General features: G+C 40.8%; 1 protein-coding gene across 4 annotated transcripts in view; it reads right to left on the reverse strand.

The window, feature by feature from the left end:
- Positions 1 to 13,053: 13,053 nt before the first annotated feature.
- Positions 13,054 to 18,887, reverse strand: part of robo4 (roundabout, axon guidance receptor, homolog 4 (Drosophila)) — a 35,036-nt gene continuing 29,202 nt past the window's right edge. For 3 of the 4 annotated variants that reach the window (XM_055226819.1, XM_033977772.2, XM_055226820.1), the window contains exon 19: positions 14,869 to 15,046. In XM_055226819.1, the coding sequence (XP_055082794.1) occupies positions 14,877 to 15,046 (170 nt within the window). In that variant the 3' untranslated portion in view covers positions 14,869 to 14,876. Of the gene's footprint in view, positions 15,047 to 18,887 lie in introns of all 4 variants that reach the window. The other variant, XM_055226818.1, reaches the window with a different exon arrangement.

Raw genomic sequence — 18,887 nt, forward strand, 5'->3', positions numbered from 1 at the left:
AATAATGAACTGTACCTTTAAAGCTTGGCTCATATTTTCACTGCATTAAAAACTAAAGAATAATAGTGTCACGGTGAAATATGTGTCCTGTCTCATGTTTAGTGTAGACTGATTATGTCCAGATTATACCTGAACATCCAGAACCATTATCTGTGTAATCACGTCGTCCAGGTCTCATCCAGAGCAAAAGAAAAATTTAATTCTGTCAAATGGACAAAAAGCTGTAGGAGTGAAGACGTTTGGCTCATCCAAGTCGCTTCTTCAGTTCTGGTCAGATTACTAATGGACACTGCCTTATATCTGTCTGACGGGAGGAGCTAACTATACTGAAACTAATGCACCTGTTGTTTACAGTTTCTGTTGTTGGCTCGGTCTATTGAAGTAAAGTGTGAACTGTGCCTGAGTCATAGTTTGCATAATGGTTCAGACTCTCACACTTACTCTACCACCTCTGAGGATGGAGTTATAAATAGAAGATAGATGTCTAAACCCTCCATTCCTGTTCAAAGATGGATCGTCTTTCCACACAAAACAAAAAAAAAAAAAAAAAATCCGAAACGTCTTCACTCCAAAACTTTTGTCAGGTTGACAGACTTGATTTTTTCTTTCACTTTCCAGAAAACCGGCAGATAAGATAGTAGTAAAGAGTTTAAAGCTGCACTGCGCGACTTTTCTGGTGCAGGGTCCGCTCCCTACTTGTTTCCATGGAGATGTATTGCTTTGCGTGGAATGTTCCATGGTCTGACAGTAAACATATCCATCAGGCATTTATTCACTACGGGTGTTTCTGTTGCATACAACACTTTCTTCTGTAAAAAGGGGCAGCTACTCTAGATACTGTAGGTTTAATCCATACTATGGGACATTCTAGACAAAGCAATAACATTTCCACGAGGACAAGCATTCAGCGGACCTTCCACTAGAAATGTCATGCAGTGCACCTTTAAATTAAAAAAATAATATTTTCATCTTTTTCTTTCCCCAAACTCTCCCAAGTTTTTTTAAAAATCAGACCCAGAACAGTAGAGTGGGTCTCGGACTGGTGCTTTTACTTCTTCTACTAACTCTTTTCTTCTTCCAGCTTCACACGGCTCTGCACTTGGCTGCTCTGGGCACGCTCACAGAAAATTACCTTTCTGTACCTGGTGTAGTGTGGACAGCAGCACAGCCTCCACAGCTGTCCACATAAGGCTAGCCCTGTGTTTGTCGGTCTGTGGACGCTGCTTTCACTACAGAACTGAAAGTCTATGTACCAGAGCATCTATAGCAGAGGTGTGCAAACTTTTTTCACCGAGGGCCACATACTGAAACATATTTGACGTGGAGGGCCACAGACCAGTGTCAATACAGGGAGTCAAATTGTGCATTTAACACAGGTTTGACAGAGACATTGTACCTTTAGGTTTAGGTCTGTGTCACAATGCAATGTGATTATCCAATGTGTTATTCAGGTTATTGAGGTAGAATCTCTTCAATCTGTAGTAAAAAATACTTCCTGATCAATTGGGCCAGTTTAGGAGGCCAACAAAAATAGATCTGAGGGCCACGTCTGGCCCCTAGGCCGTAGTTTGGACAGCCCTGATCCATAGATATGTATATAAGTGAAAGTGACTGTTTCATAAAAAAGGTCCATATTATCCCGAATAGCTCTATACTCTCCATCGGGTCCTCGAGGGTTCATGGGAGTTTGCCCAACCAGTCCACATGTGTTTTGTGGATCTGGAGAAGGCATTCGACCGTGTCCCTCGTGGTGTCCTTTGGGGGGTGCTCTGGGAGTATGGGGTCCGGGGCTCTTTGCTAAGGGCTGTCCGGTCCCTGTATGACCGGAGCAGGAGCTGTGTTCATTGCCGGCAGTAAGTCAGACCTGTTCCCGGTGCATGTTGGACTCCGCCAGGGCTGCCCTTTGTCACCGGTTCTGTTCAATATATTTATGGACAGAATTTCTAGGCGCAGCCAGGGGCCGGAGGGGGTCTGGTTTGGGAACCACAGGATCTCATCTCTGCTGTTTGCGGATGATGTTGTCCTGATGGCTTCTTCGAGCCAGGACCTGCAGCAGGCACTGGGGCGGTTTGCAGCCGAGTGTGAAGTGGCTGGGATGAGAATCAGCTCCTCCAAATCCGAGGCCATGGTTCTCGACCGGAAAAAGGTGGTTTGCTCTCTCCGGGTGGGTGGTGAGTCTCTGCCCCAAGTGGAGGAGTTCAAGTATCTCGGGGTCTTGTTCACGAGTGAGGGAAGGATGGAGCGGGAGATTGACAGGCGGATCGGTGCAGCGTCTGCAGTGATGCGGTCGCTGTATCGGTCCGTTGTGGTGAAGAAGGAGCTGAGCCCAAAGGCGAAGCTCTCGATTTACCGGTCAATCTACGTTCCTACCCTCACCTATGGTCATGAGCTCTGGGTAATGACCAAAAGGACAAGATCGCGGATACAAGCGGCCGAAATGGGTTTCCTCCGCAGAGTGGCCGGGCGCACCCTTAGGGATAGGGTGAGGAGCTCGGTCACACGGGAGGAGCTCGGAGTAGAGCCGCTGCTCCTACACGTTGAGAGGAACCAGTTGAGGTGGCTCGGGCATCTGCTCAGGATGCCTCCTGGACGCCTCCCTAGGGAGGTGTTCTGGGCATGTCCCACCGGGAGGAGGCCCCGGAGAAGACCCAGGACACGCTGGAGGGACTATGTCTCTTGGCTGGCCTAGGAACGCCTTGGGGTCCCACCGGAGGAGCTGGAGGACGTGTCCGGGGTGAGGGAAGTCTGGGAGTCCCTGCTTAGACTGCTGCCCCCGTGACCCGGCCCCGGATAAGCGGAAGAAAATGGATGGATGGAGTAGTTTGTTTCACTGATGCATGTTTGAGTAATCTGCAGACACAGTACGTAAGTAAGTAAAGACACAGTACGTAACCTGTGCTCTTACTACTTTACAACAATCATAATTGAACCTGTGTTGCCAGTAGGGTAGTCAAAAGTATCAAAAATCAGATACTACTATGATACTAAACTAGTATCGAAACTAGATACTCACCGATACTAAAAAAAAGTCCCATTGACAGGAGAGAAATGAACCTTTCCTGAAGCTTTAGAATGATCTTGAGCTGTAACAGAACAAGTATAAGACACATAGACTAGTATACACCCATGGACCACTATGAACCTACTGGACACTGAGGGATTACACAAATATAAGGCCACATGGGAATATAAAAGAAAGTACTACCATTTAATGGCGAAAATCATTCTATTGCCTGAATTCCACTCCATCATGTGCAGCAGTCTAAGCCCTCACAGACTTCCGAGGCATCCCAAAGTGTTCCCAGGCCAACTGAACGACAGAAGACGGTTCTATCTCTTTAGAATCCCAAATTCCACCAACTTCACTTTGTACGCCACATTAATTACCCTGTCAGTGTCGAGCGCTGTGTTACCCTCTCCTACTCTACTCCACCCCTGGTCCGAGTGCGTCCCTTATTGTCGCCCTGTCCGTCCCCCCCTCCCCAAACAAGACAACACGATCACTTTACAAACACTTGAAGATCAGATAAGAAGATGAAGCAAAGATTTACGTGGGTGACCTTCTACTCTACTGCTGCCGCACCCTACCCTTTTACCCTCTGAATGCCCCCCCCCCCTCCCCCCTCTCCCCGTTACCCTCTCCACACCCCCTTCACCCTCTTTCTCTTGTCCACTCCTCCAAAGCGCTTTTCTTCTGCCTCCGTCTCCGCTATAAATCACAACGTTCATTCATTAGTCCGGTGTCAGGTTTGCCCCGCCCACTGGACAGCAGGGAGAGAGTCCAGGAGAGGAGAGGTGAAAAGCGAGGCAGCCCCCACTTAGAGTCCTGTTCAAAAACCCAACGCTCCAATTTCCATGTTAATTGTGTGCTGTCAGGTGAGATGGATGCTAGTGACTTTTGGGCCAGCGTGATGCAAACACACAACAAGAGAATGGAGCCATTATGTGGACAGAAGGGTCATAGAACCACGGGTCAATCGTTTAGAGACTCGTAGAGGAGCCTCTGACGGGCCGGCTCTGTCACTCTGTACACAGAAAGAATGTATTTATATTTAGAGGTATAAATTGGAGGCATTATGCAAATTGTATTTTTAGCTTTCTACCACGTAATAACATTTTTCCCTTATCAAAACCATGCTTGAAGAGGTTTTAAATGTCATCCATGCATGTTTGAGTCATCTAGCAATCTCTCCTGGGCCCTATTCGAACCCCCATCACGGTTAGCTGTAAGATCCGGTCCAAGGCTCCACCCACAAGCCTATGTCACCCACGCGCCCACACGATACTTCTCCATAAATATACAAAACTGTACGCTACAACTTCACAAATCCGATGTGATGTGCAGTAGTTACATTAGCACGCTGTAATTGAATAAATGCAAGATAGAGATATTAAATGCCATACTGTGGATTATTACAGGCAAATCGATGACATCTCCATGGAGACAAGCAGACACTCGATATGGTAGTGTGTCTGTTCATTTTCAAAACTGAGCAACAAATAATACAAATAACCTTGTACTGGATTGGTATAAATGTTGTTCTGTTACAGTAGATTTCAAATTAAATGTGTGACTTACAAAGTGTCTCCAGCTGTTTACTGTTTGATCTAAATATACGGAGGGCAGTACTTCACTACACACTGCATAGAAAGGACTTGTAGTGGTGTTTACATAATCTAACTGCATTATAACTGTTTGCTCCTCCATCTGTGCTACCTGTACTATCTGTTACTTTTACTGCCTATACTAATTGTGTACTACCTAATGTGCACTACCTAGACTGGAACAAATCATCTGTAGTCCCCGGTGTGCACTTGATAAAATGTATTACTTTCGATACACTTTGCTGTACTGAGGGTTCACACGGCCAGCTCAGTCGTTGTTATCTGGACCTATATCATCAGAGGTATAATACTCCCTACAACAGAAGCATAGCCTGAGTAGACCAGACTGTGATCAGACTGGAATAGATTATGAGACAGTGTCCAGAGGGTTCGTGTCTCCGGGCCTCATACTGATGTACACAAAGTTGTCCTGTGTTAAAACTCCAGTGTCGTGCCTCAGTGTAGTGTTCATCGTAAATGCACAATGTGTACGTGATATAGACAACATCTTTGCTGCTCTGAAGAGTAGAAAATAGAAATAATCCCCTCATCCTGTTCCCCATAAACAGTGCTTCATGTTCAGGACAACAGCAGATACATACAGATGGACGCCCAGAACATCTGACCACTTCATGTCACTCCTCTGTGAATCACAAACACAAGACCAACACTGCAACACCAACGTTTTTACATCAATGTCCCCAGATTCACATGCAAAGTTTCATTAAAAAGGGAAGATTATACAATTTTTTTTGGTTTCTCCCAATGTTATAATGTTGTTCCCTCAACAAAAACATGCCTGAAGAGGTTTTCCGCGCATGTTTGAGTAATTTATCGATCTCTCCCAGGCCCTATTCAAACCCTCCTTACAATTAGCTGTAAGATTCTGTACAAAGCTCCGTCCACAAGCCTACATCACCCATGCTCCACACAACAGTTCTCTTTAATACCCCATAGAAGTAAAATACCCTCTCTTCAATACCCCATAAAACTAAAATGCCCTCGGTTTAATACCCCATAGAAGTAAAATACCCTCGGTTTAATACCCCATAGAAGTAAAATACCCTCTCTTTAACACCCCATAGAAGTAAAATACCCCCTCTTTAATACCCCGTCTTCATTTTCAAAAGTAGCGTCTCACTATACATCCCCTTGACGTTGGATTATTCATCATCTGGATTATCTGTATGCAAACGATCTGGTTGCCGTGGTGACAGACTCTGACAGATACAATGGCTCCCTCTGACACTGTGGGATTTTTTCTATTGACTTGTGTCTTCCTGTACCTGATGGTCACATTGATCCAGCTTCATTCGTCCAACCGGAGTGAGGCGAGCACAGAGACGAAGCAGCTGTGTGGGTCCTGACACAAACACATTCACTCAGATCACACATGGAGCTCATCGATTTTCACTTAATGGAGTAATGACCATATTAACATGCATCGTCACGGTTACCAACTGCTGTCACTCAAGCGTTCAAGTCAATACGTCTCCTGAAAAAATAATTAACACATTATCATATGGAGCAAAATACTGGACTTGTTTATTAAAGACACTGCACTGGATTATAATCTACAATATCTATGGATCAATATGTTATACTTTTTAAACAACAATATTCATCTAAAACTGTTGTAATGAGGGGTGGATCAAAGGTGAACAGGGTTTATTTCAAGGAACATTCAAAGGCTGGGCGTTGGGAGCTGGGTCGGAGGCTGAGGTGATCAGTGTGTCCAAAAAAACAGGGTCACGGGAAAATAAACTGGAGGAAATACTGACGATAACTTGACGATCAGGCAGTGTGTGTAGACATGAGCAGGGTCTTTGTACTACAGAGGTTGTAGCTTGATTGCCGATCAGCTGCAGGTGTGTAGTGGGTGGTGCCAGAATCTCCGCCCACTACACACCTGCAGCACAAAAACACAGGGCAAAAACTGGAATCTTGACAGAAACAACTTCATGAAAGAAACAATTCCGCTGACTTCCTCATAAGAAAACTGCGGTGTCCAATAGGAGCTGACATCATCATAGACGTCATTACAACAAAGCGCCGCATGCCGTCAGCGCCCCCTATGGATACCTGCACATCACACTAGCAAGCAGCCCTTTTTTTTTTCATTTGTACCAAAATGACTACACAACGCTGTAAGAAAGGAATAAAATCTCTTAAAAGTCGATTTTGCCTAATAAGTCTGATTTTAGGTTTTAAAAACGTGAAAAACTGAACTAGTCCATTTTAAACAGTTTGCAGTGGTCCAAAGTTATTCCTCACTTACCTTATGCATTCTGAACATCCTACTTATTCACCACGTTGAGTTTATAAGCACTTTTCAAAACTTTCAGAGACCAGAGAGGAGTTTTGCCATCACGGTACTGCTAACAACAACTAGGTTATACAAGGCAACTTTATCTGTGTAGCACAATTGATACACAAAGTAATGCAAAGTGCTTTTAGTGCAGAATAAGAAAGACATAAAAAAAAGCAATATAACAAATCAAAAGACAAATAATCATAAGATTAACTTTAAAAGACAATAGTGCAGAATAACTAGCAAGCTAACAGCGCATCAGTCTTACTTTCTGGTTCACAAACAATAAAAATGCTTTACAATTAGATGCTAAGAGCTGCTTTTACTGTATATCTGATCTGGGGCAAAACCAATTTTACTTTATTATGTGAGAAAAATCAGGCGGTATCACTCTAAATATATAATAATCTGTCACTATAGATGTGATGAGAGCCCAGAGCCTCAGTCTAAACTCATGTGAGTCTTTAAACACTCAGGTTGCAGTGTCTTCCTTTTAGCTTTCTCTTATCAGCTGCAGATTTAGCCCTGTTTGTTCAGATCAATACAGTTCCATTAAACTGTATAAATGTGGAGAATTGATACAGAGGCTTGAGCGGCAGATGAAAGTAAAATGATAACATGTGAAACGACTGAGGAAATGCAACTGGAAAATAATAATAAAAAACAGATAAATAATAATAATAATAATAATACATTTAAAAAGTAAAAAAAATAACAACATAAAAATAGTAATTGTCATTTTTCTGTTAAAACATGCGCTGAAAATAAAATACAATATTATTCTAAATTACTCTAATTAGGAATAATAGTCACAGTTATTACAATTTTGAAGATAACCAGAAGAGTTACTTCACCTTTAATGCTGCACTATGGAACGTTTCCTGAGCAATGGTCTGTCACCTGTCTTCATGGAGATGTAAAATTCCACTGTATGTTAAAATTACAGGTTAGTTCCGTGGAGAGGCAACTTCGCTCACAGTTAAAGGCCACTTTGTTTCCAAATATGTCATTTTTACTAGGGAATGAGATGGTGTAGTGGGTTAAGCATGTGCATATGAACCAGGTGGCAAGCGGTTCAATTTAACACATTCACCTTCAGTCACAGCGTAGCATGGTTGATATAGGCCTATAGGAGGGGCATCTGGTGTAAAAATCTGCCAATAGAAAATGATATTAAGCAACGACAATACGCTCACTGCTGACACTGGAGGTTCTGTATGTGTTGGATGTAACAGCAGATTTCTGTTTGCCTTGAATCATTTTACAGCGCACAAGCTAACACGCTAAAAGCACTATGATGTCATTGTCCTATTACATAAAGCATATCATGGAACAACATTGTAAAAACGCTACGCTAACACATATAACACTGGCTCTATTTTCATATCCTCTAGCGTGGAACATGCCCGTTTAGCCATAACAGTAAAGCGCTGACAGTTTGCCTATGCTGTAACTCTCCACACACACACACACACACTGCCCAAGCGTGTCGTTTCAGGCCATGTCTAATTTGGGTCATTGCTTCTCTGACATGCAAACGCTATATGCTAAGCTGTTATTTTGGCACGGTTTTAAGGCTATGAAACTGGAAGAATCCCGAGGGCAACTGAACCAGCGTGTCCATATCGGCTAATGGGAAGCAGCCATACTTTGCAGTTATGTGGTGGGTGGGTGGGTGGTCTGCTCAGTGTGTGCTAGCTCTGGTGCTAGCTGCGAGGCTCCCTGTAGAAACATATGGAGAGAGAGGCAGACAGGATAATCCCTTTGGCTGTCCACAAAGCACATTGTAATCCAGCGCTGGCAGCTAAAGGCATATGGTGACAACACGGTTAAATAGTGAAAAGTTTGATGTCGCCCCAAGGCTTGAAATAATGTTTTATGATGTAGCAAATCAGCTCGACTGGCTCCGACAAAGCTACGTTTCTACATATTAAGACGGTTAAGTTCTCAGATTGTGCACAGTCAGACACTTTCAGAACTCGTGTATTTAAAAGCGCTGTCATTTTGCACAGACTTCAAGCTAATAGATAAGCCCACAATCCTCAAGCAACACTGAGCTGTAATTTAAGAGCGAATGCTGCAACAACGATTTTCAAAGAAGCCATATTGTGCTTGTGTGTTGCTCTATAGTTATAATCAACAACACCCATGGATCATTATGTTATAATTTGCAAAATATTCATCTAAAATTAGATCCACAAAATGGCGTCTTGAAAATAAGTGACTAAAGATTACTCAAACATGAATCACTACAAATACAACTTCAGAGGCTCAATGTGAAGAAACGACTTGAACTTGTTTAAAGATCTGAAAAGTCCACTTTGCAGAATAGGTCTGATTATAAGAAATAGGTTATATAGAAAAGGCTAGCTTAACACATCCCTTGTTTGTTTTTTGCTACAATTAAACAAGGCAAATGGAGCAAAAGACGAAGTTAAAATCTGTCATCTGGACATTTCGCTGCTCATCCAAGCCGCTTCTTCAGAGAGAACTTCCTCTTTTGCTATGGATCAGACCTGGCCGACTAAGGGTTTACACAGATAAGGCAAATGGAGGGATGTTATCTCAATCTTTTTTTTTATTTTTTTTTATTTAGACAAAACCTGCTAAGCTAGTCCAAATTTGTTCTATGTTCCTAAGTAAGCTCCTAAGTAGATAATGTTGATATAGGCCTGGCAAGTAGGATTAGCACTTGTTAGCATTTAAAAAGTTATTTGAGGATAATTTGCAACTGCATTAGCTAATGCTAATCTACTTATCTACATCTTAGTAGTTATGTAGACCTGTGACATACAAATCATGTACCATTTGACATTTTTATACAGTGCTTTTCCACGGCCAAACTGTGGGTGAGTGGATCTGACCGTTTTACCAATGATCTTTATGTGAAGAGTGGGATTCGAACCACCAACCTTCAGATCAGTGGGCAAACACTGCCAACTGAGTCTATTCGCACATTTCAAAGGCTATCATATGAACAGCTATTAAGTTTACCTATCCCTGTATCATTTTAACTGTAAAAAAAAAGCTCTCTATAAGCCTAAATTGGCGTAAACGAGCACTTCAAATACAACTTGTGCTGTGTAAATGGAACTGGCTAACTGGACGAGCGCACAGCAGTTTTCACACTGTGTAAACACGGACTCAGTTGCTAATTATTCCCTTGTACTGGTTTGTAATTAGCAGACGGCGTCAGGTGAGGGTCTGGGTTTATTAAGGAAGCAGTGTTAGCTTCCTGGTGCACATGGCTATTATCTACAGCAGGGGATCGTTCAGAGGCTGCCCACAGGCTAACAGGGCCTATATACTACTATGGGAAGAGAGAAGTGGACTCAGACTGTCCTCATATGCACTTGGTCGGAGTTCTCATGGTTTACTGGAATATACAGTGATGCAGTGTGCAGTGTTGGGAAGGACGCTTTGAAAATGTGTTTAGCAGAAATGTGTTTTACAGAATACTGAACACCTGAATACCTCATAACATGTGTTTTGTCTTATACATGTGTACAGAGACTTTACCTTGGATCCAGAACACAGGTTGGTTAACCAATCAGGGACAAGCACGGTCTGTCCATATTGGAATAATAAAGGAAAAAATGATCACAGGCGTCAAAACATCAGAATCAACGAGCGAAGCCTAAACTTTGTTAATCTGAGGTGAGGGAAATGTGATTTTATTTGTAAATTTTCATTTGTAGTGATGGGACTTTTGGCTCTTTTATGGGATCCAAATCTTTTGGATCCATTCATTCCAAGGAGACTTTCAAAAGACTGGCTCTTTTTATATTTATTTATTTATAGGACAGAAGCCAAAGTGAGAGCTTATTTTATCTACAAACTAATCACACAGAGACATGACCAAGGCTCAGATGTGTCTGAGATGGTTCAAACTGAGAGTGGAGTGAGTTTACCCTTTCAAATAAAACACTGAACTATAACAACGATAGCAATTTAAAAACTGTTATTATGATCTTAAATCGTTTTTTGTTCACAGATCTCTCCCTCGTGTCGTCTGCTCTGCTTCTATGCTGATTCTTGTGTTCTGATTCTTGTGTTCTAATTCTAGTGGTCTGATTCTTGTGCTGGTTCAGTTTTAATTGGGATAAAAATGCATACAAATTTGAAACAAAAATAATTGATCCATCCATTTTTTTTCTCTTATCTGGAGCAGAGTCGCAGAGTCAGCAGGGAGGCCCAGGCATCTGTTTTCACACACACTTACTCCAGTTCTTCCAGGAGGATCCTGAGGCCTTCCCAGCCAAGAGACACAGTCCCTCCAGCGTGTCCTGGGTCTTTCCTGTGGTCTCTTCCCAGTTGGACATGCCCAGAACACTTCTCAAGGGAGGTGTTCTGGGCATCCAGAACAGATGCCCAAGCCACCTCAGCTGCTCCTCTCCACGTGGAGGAGCAGTGGCTCTACTCTGAGCTCCTCCTGAGCTCCTCACCCTATCTCTAAGGGAGCGCCCAGCCCCCCTGTGGAGGAAACTCATTTAAACGCTTGTCCTTTAGGTCATTACCCAAAGCTCATGACCACAGGTGACAGTAGGAATGTAGATCAAACAGTAAATTGAGTGCTTTGCCTTTCAAAAAGATTTGATTCTTTTAAAAAATGAGATCCGGTTCCATCCATTCACGTTAAGGAATCGTTCAAAAGAGCCGGCTCATTCATGAACGTCATCACTAGTCTCTGGCTCTGTCTTGCAATGGTAAGAAGTTTAAGTAATAAAAACATAGATCTACAAATTGGGCTGAAGATCGATTATACTGTAATTCTAAATGCACATTTCTTTGACTCTGGGTTTTAAAACTGCCTCTTACACTTTAGAATTGGTATTTCATGTTTTATATAAAAATCAGTTTGTAGAAAACTAGTTTCTTTTGGTTTTGATTGATTTTGTCTCCTGCACATTCAATAACCAGCGTTGGCACACACAGCGGAGTGATGCCGTTTACAGAGAGCTCAAACACCGCTGTCTCACAGAGTTTAAATCTCAAATAAAAAAGTGTCTTTGCAGGATGTACAAATGAAACAAACACAACTCCAGGTGTTTGAGACGTGCTCAGAAAACTAAAGATGCAATATGCAACTTTTCTGAGCCATTAGGATATTTTTGGACTGTAATGTTCCACAATATTGAATTCAACATCAAATTATTTCCTTATGGATGTTTCTATTGTTTAAATGTACATAGAAAAAACATAGACTATATATGTAAATGGACAGAGCTCGTGAGCACGGGCGCGCATCGACTCCAAGTCACTTTACATTGAAAAACTGTGGCCCCTGTCTCCGTAACCGCTGCTGTCAGGCTCATCATTTTGGTCTTAAACTGTTTGTGTTAACTGCCTCTACATGGTCCTGGTATTTTAATTTCTTTATTGTGTCTGTACATTAAGATATGAACATTAATAACAGACCAATCAGGTGCCTTCTTTCCCTGAGGTCAGGTTTGATTGACAGCGTTGCCCTACCTTCAACAGCTTCGCTCTGGATTGGCTCTTTGGTTGCTATGATACTCACAGCCGGAACTCAGCTTCAAATTTACAGCTATATCCGCTAGCAACGATGAGCTTCATTGACTGGACAAACGCTGAACACTCACTTAGTCCACTTCTTTAGACAGTCTATGAAAAAAAAAAAAACACTTGGAAAGTGGATTTGCCTCTCCACAGATCTGTCCTGCAATGAAGAGCCTCCCAAAGGTTCCATTGTACATCTTTAAAGCTAAAAATTGGTTATCAAAATCTAGAGCTTTTAAACATAAATTATTAGAGAATACTGGTCACTGCTTTTCTTTGTGAGCGCGTTCACCTCTCCACAGATGTGACCTGTAACTAAGACAAATGGGTGGCCAACCCTCCCCCAGAAAACTTACATAGTACATCCTTAAACCTCAGTTTCTACAAATGTAGTGCCTTTAAACCTAAAATATTAAACGTTAAACAAAAACAGGAAGGGCATCTGGAGTAATACTCATTGCATACAAAATTCTTTTACTTCATCAAACATCCAGAGAAGTTATGAATCCCAACACATCATTCAAGAAATACAAAATAAAAAAAAAACAAAAAACAAACTTTTGCAGATAAAACCTTTTGTAATTTCTACACAATTTCAGTTTTAGTCAGTAAGTTTGCACAGACTAAACAACTCAAATATGACAGTTTGTACCACAGGTTAATTTAGGGGCAAATTAGCTTTTAACTGAATACAAAATTAACCCAAACTTTAATATCACATTTTTAAAACCTAAATTACCAAAATTATGATTTAAAACTAAAACTACTATTATAAGGGCATTAAAAAAATTAGTTCCAAAAGTTCTTTAAATAACATTCGTAAGATCTGTTGCATATTTACACTTCAGGAAAAAGAACCAGGAGAACAGCTCTGGTTGGACTTAATAATAATGGTGTGAAATAAAATATAAGCCAACTTCTGGGACTTGGATCCTGATGAGTGCCTTCGTCTGGCAGCGTCTGTTGCTACTGGCCCTTTAAAAACTGAGTGAGAATATCCCAAGGGAACAAAGTCATTAGCTTTCGCTCTAATGAGAGGAAACAGAAGAAAACTTTACAAACTGAAGAAGTCATTTGAAGGATGTGAAATAGTGGGACTGCCCCGAGAAGAGGACAGTCAAACCTAATTATGCCCCAAAGTCCAATGTTTATGTATTTCTCTTTTTGTCTTGTGATGGGCATATGCATGACTAGGCAAAAGTTTGGACACACTTTCTCGGGTGATGTTTTTTTCTTTCTGGTTACTACTTTTAATATTGTCCATAATCCCTGAGTCGTCCAGGTATGATCCAAAGAAAAAGAAACAGGAACGGGGGCTATCTCCTATTTATAACTCCATCCACAGACTTAAAATTAAAACAAGGACATAGTAGTGCTAGCCTGTATGCTAACAGGTGTGAGCGCACCATTAGGGGCCTGAATGATTATGCTAAATATGACTCAGGCAGAGTTTGCACTTAGTGCAGTTCAACAGACCTGGCCAACAAACAGAAACTATAAACAAACAGGTGTGTTAGCTTCAGTGTAGTTAGCGCCTCCCTTTGGATAGATATAAGACAGTGTCCACGAGTAATCTGAGCTGAACCAAAGAAGAGGCTTGGATGAGCAGCAAAACTTCACTCTAAAACTTTTTGTCCGGTGACAGATTTGAAATTTTCTTTTGCTACTTTCAACATTGTAGATACACACTGAAGACATATGTTTTATGTTTTAGACTCAGATTCCTCAAGTCTCCATCCTTTGCTTTGTTGACAGCTGTAAAACCCTTCTTTCAATGAGCTTCTTGAAGTCCCGTGAAATGGTTTTCACTCCACAGGTGCCAGGAATGTGCAAAGCAGTGATAAAAACAAAAGGTAAAGGCTATTTTGAAGAATCCAACATTTAAAAGCGCCGATCCTAACCTAATCCTAACCCTTTTCAGTTTACTACATGCCTGGGATCCAGAATATACACTCCCCAAATACCTTTGAAGATGTGAGTCACTGCTGAATCTCCCACAGTCCATCCGTATGAAAACAAATATGGCAGCTCATGAGGAAAAAAGAAGGGGAAAAAATATCAGAGGGCTGAAAAACATCACAAATTTCTATAGAATCTATGAGCGAAGCATTAAACACTGTAAATCTGAGGTGAGGGAAAGTAGATTTTGTTCAAAATGACAGATGACCAATGAGCTCCTGCGTTTCACATACATCACGGAAATAAACAAATCTGATTGGACGTTTCTATTTGGTTCTGGCTTGAGATGTGACGAAGGGAGGGGTGACCAAACTGATATCCCTCTGTATAAAACCTACAGAGATTCCACATGAGTTCACTCATAGTTTGATGCCTTCAGTGAGAAACTACAATGTAAATAGTCAAATAGGAAAATAAAAAAAAAAAACATTAAAATGAAAAGTGTCCAAATATTTCTTTGTAAATTCTTGTATTTTCAGTTTTAACAGTCAAATGGCTTGTTGTAGTGATTCTTGTACTGTTCCTCCATTTCCTCCATCCATGCAGTTTTCCAGTCCCAAGCAGGAACAGGGTCCAAGTCGCCAAAAGAGTCGCCCTCTAGGTGATAAGAGGGGTAAAGCACACTGAGAGGGGACGCAGGTGGAGAGAAATCTGAAAAAAAAAATTGCCAAACGTAAAAATAAAATTAATATACAAAGAAATGCTTAAAACAGGTTGAAGCCAAAAGTGCTGAACAGGAAGTGTAGAAATAAGTTAACATTTTGGTTCTCGGTGCTAGGGTAAACAAACGTAAACCCCAAAGTAAAAATAAAGAAGTTGACTAAGGGAGTGTGACATCACCCATAGCATTTAGCTTCAGTCAAATGAAGCTCATCGATGCGAGCAAGAGGGAGCCGAGTTCCATAGTTGGAAGTCCGACTCCGAGTATCATAGCAACCAAAGAACCAATCTGAAGCAAGGCTGTCAAAGGTAACGCCTCTTCCGCCCTGCACCACTGAACAAATTGATATACCATATTTTCTAGACTATAAGTCGCTCCAGAGTATAAGTCGCACCATTCAAAAATGCATAATAATGAAGAAAAAACATATAAGTCGCACTGGACACATTTTTTGGGGACATTTATTTTACGAAATCTGAGACCAAGAACAGACATTTTATCTTTAAAGGAAAGTTATAATAATAATAATAAAATAGAGAACAGGCTGAACAGCACGCTAATGTAAAACATTTATATTTATTCAGCTCCATGAAGCATAAACAACAAACTGTTACGTGTCTGGTATGTTAATGTAAGATAACAATTAATAATCAGATAACTGAAGCATAAAAAACAAGCTAACAAGTTTACGCTCCATCTCACTCCAAATCACTAAATCCATTGAATTTTTCATCCTCAGCGTTGCTTCTGAACAACTCTGCCAACTCCCGAAGTAGATGAAGCGCCACATCCGTGTGCCCTCGCTCGGTGTCAGTGTCACAATAACGAAGATGTGAAATTATATATTTTAATAAGTTCACATATAAGTCGCATCTGAGTATAAGTCGCACCCCTGGACAAATCGAAGAAAGTGCGACTTATACACCGGAAAATACGGTACCAAGAATTTTTGCAGCCTGAAGCCAAAAGTGCTGAACAGGGAGTGTAGAAATAAGCTAACAATCATTTTTTGCCACCAGTTCCCATTTTGGTTCTAGTTGCTAATGTAAACAAATGTAAACAAATGTAAACCCCAAAGGAAACATGCGTTAACTGCTCAAATATCAGGATTCAACCAGTTTTCTAGGAAAATTTAATCTTCCCGGAGTTCGATTAATATCCCTTTCTTCCCATTAAAGTCAGTGAGAAGCCAAATAAAAACAGTTTGACAGAACCAATATGGCGCCGACTGCTCTGTGTGACGTTAATAGGCAAAAAACTTGTATAAAAATATCACAAGTGAAAAATGATCTGTGTGATGAGAGTAGAAAACACGAAGGTAAAAAGTCACATAAAAACTACACATTTTATTTAGACTAAATAGAAAGTTAAATACTTAAAAATGTTATAATGTGGTTTCATTTGGATAGATCAGTTTTGAAAGTGTAGATATTAGGTCTGTGAAGAGGAATCACTCAAGTTTTGATGTCAGCTGGGTTGTAAATTACACTTGAATACCAAATTAATGTTAAAGGCGCAATATGTAAATTTTCTGATGTTGGGACCAAAGACAAAGACGTTATTTTAAACCAAGTGAATACAACTAATCTGCCTTGTGGATCAAAAACATGTTTAAGTACAGGTACCGAAGAAATCTATTACATGAATTCTTGTGAGCTTTACACCATGTTATAATGTTGTTACCTCCTCAAAAACACACCTGGAGTTGTGTTTTGTTTCATTCACACATGTTTGAGTAACACTTTATTATTAGTCTCTGTACATCTCCAAAACTCAAAATGCTCTGTTCCACCTTCTGATATCATGCAGGAGTTTTGTTAACAGCTCCTTTTACCTTTAGTTCAGTAGAGATCGGCAATTCCAGGTCTGAAATCAACCACATGATTCTAGTGCAAGTGTATGGAGTTTAAAAACACAGTGGAGCACTTCCTTATTACCACATGACATCACAAGGTGGAACAGAGTGTAATCAGTTTGAGAGAAAAAGCCTAAATATGCAGGTTTGTGTGTTAAACATGTGTGAAAGAAACAAAACACAACTTCAGGTCTGTTTGTGATGAAGAAACAACATTATAACATAGATCAGAGAATAGTGTAATATGTACCCTTTAATAAAAAAATAAAAATTTGCACCCAGCACCAAATTTGGAAAGTGCTTTGATCCAGGCATCTGTCACAGAAACTATTCTACAAAAACAAAGATCACAGATTTTAATTATTTTTTTATTCTGACAGCAATTTTCAAAGCCTTTCCAAACTGTCCGAGAACTCATTCATAATTTATAATCGGGCAAGACGGCCAATTAACAGCATATAGCAGTATAAAACAAGATTTGGGTTCTTTTAGCTGCGGGCCAGATGAACCGTTCTTTCACTTCTTACCAATCTCAGAGTTTAATCCATAAACTGTTTGAAGAAGTGGACTAAGTGAGTGTGACGTCACCCATAGCATTCGACTCCAGTCAAATGAATTTCAGGCTAGCAGTTATAGGGGCCAATTTGGTGGCTGTTCATATCTTGAGTTACGGACAAAATAGCAAAATAAAAATACCAGGATCATGTAGAGCAGATTAATACGAACATTTTAAGACCAAAATGACAAGCCTGACAGGAGCAGTTACAGAGAGAGGGGCCACGGTTTTCCAATGTAAAGTGAACTGGAGCCAAAGTCGATGGAGCCGGAAGGGCGCCTGTGATCATTTCCTATATGGAACGTGTCAGCTAATAGGTGTATGTAGCTATGTCCATTTACATACACACTCTATGGTTTGATCTGCTTTATATTCCAGCGGCAGCAGAGGAGGACTGTGTTAGCCTAATATTTACACACTGTATGAAATGAATGGATGACTTAAGGTGGAGTGAGAGAGTCTGGAGTGAGTGATGAGGTGACAGTGACAGAGGAAACGCATGAGTCACACAGAAGGACTCCATTTTCCTGAAAGCTCTTAAGTAATTGTGCAGCGCCGCTTTAAAAAAAGTCTATCTGAAACACTTAAGGATGAAACACTGGCTGTGTTTACATGCACCACAGATCTGAGCATTATCTGATTTCTGCAGTTATAAGAGAAGGAGATGGTGCAGAGGGGATTAGCTGAAGATATGAGATTACATTTTTTTGTAAACTCTGTATGAAGAGTTGCTTTTGAATGAACTCACTTGCACTTATAGTATTTTGAATGCAGAAGGTCTGATCATACACACAATGAAACCCAATGATTCACTGATACGTGTCATCAGGTGTTTTTGTCTGGCCTTGTACAATCAAAATGAGTGAGGATTTATGTAAACAGGTCAAAAGAGAGACTTTAATGCAGTGTGTTGTACTGGAGGGAGCTGTACTGTTGTGTGGGTGTGCGGCTAACACTGTCTTTGACCAGAGAGTTAGCAGACAGCACCATCTAGTGGCATAAAGCAATAAAACTACTCCAACAAATGTCAGTGTAAACTTCCAGTTGTATGAAAACCATTATTATAGTCTAACAGTTGTCACATGGTTGAAAAATATCTGCATTGGTTCCACAGTGTGACATTAAACCTACAGTATGTATCTCTATGGAAACGCCTCCACCAAGACAGTGCTCCTACAGAGGACCATTGGTACTGTATGATAGTCAGAGTGTGAACGTGTCAAACTCAAAATTTCAAACTTAGCACCAGTGTCGATACCACAGTAACTAAGAATGCATTAGTACATGTTCATTTTGTACATTTCAAAGCAAAATAACATTATGTAATGTTATTCCTTTATGTCACCATGTGGGTTTATACTTGTTGTGACACAGCTCAAGATAATTTTAAAACTGTTCGGTAAAGGTCACATTTTGTCTT

Source organism: Periophthalmus magnuspinnatus, chromosome 14 (assembly GCF_009829125.3).
Source record: "Periophthalmus magnuspinnatus isolate fPerMag1 chromosome 14, fPerMag1.2.pri, whole genome shotgun sequence".
In the NCBI taxonomy this organism is placed as follows: domain Eukaryota; kingdom Metazoa; phylum Chordata; class Actinopteri; order Gobiiformes; family Gobiidae; genus Periophthalmus; species Periophthalmus magnuspinnatus.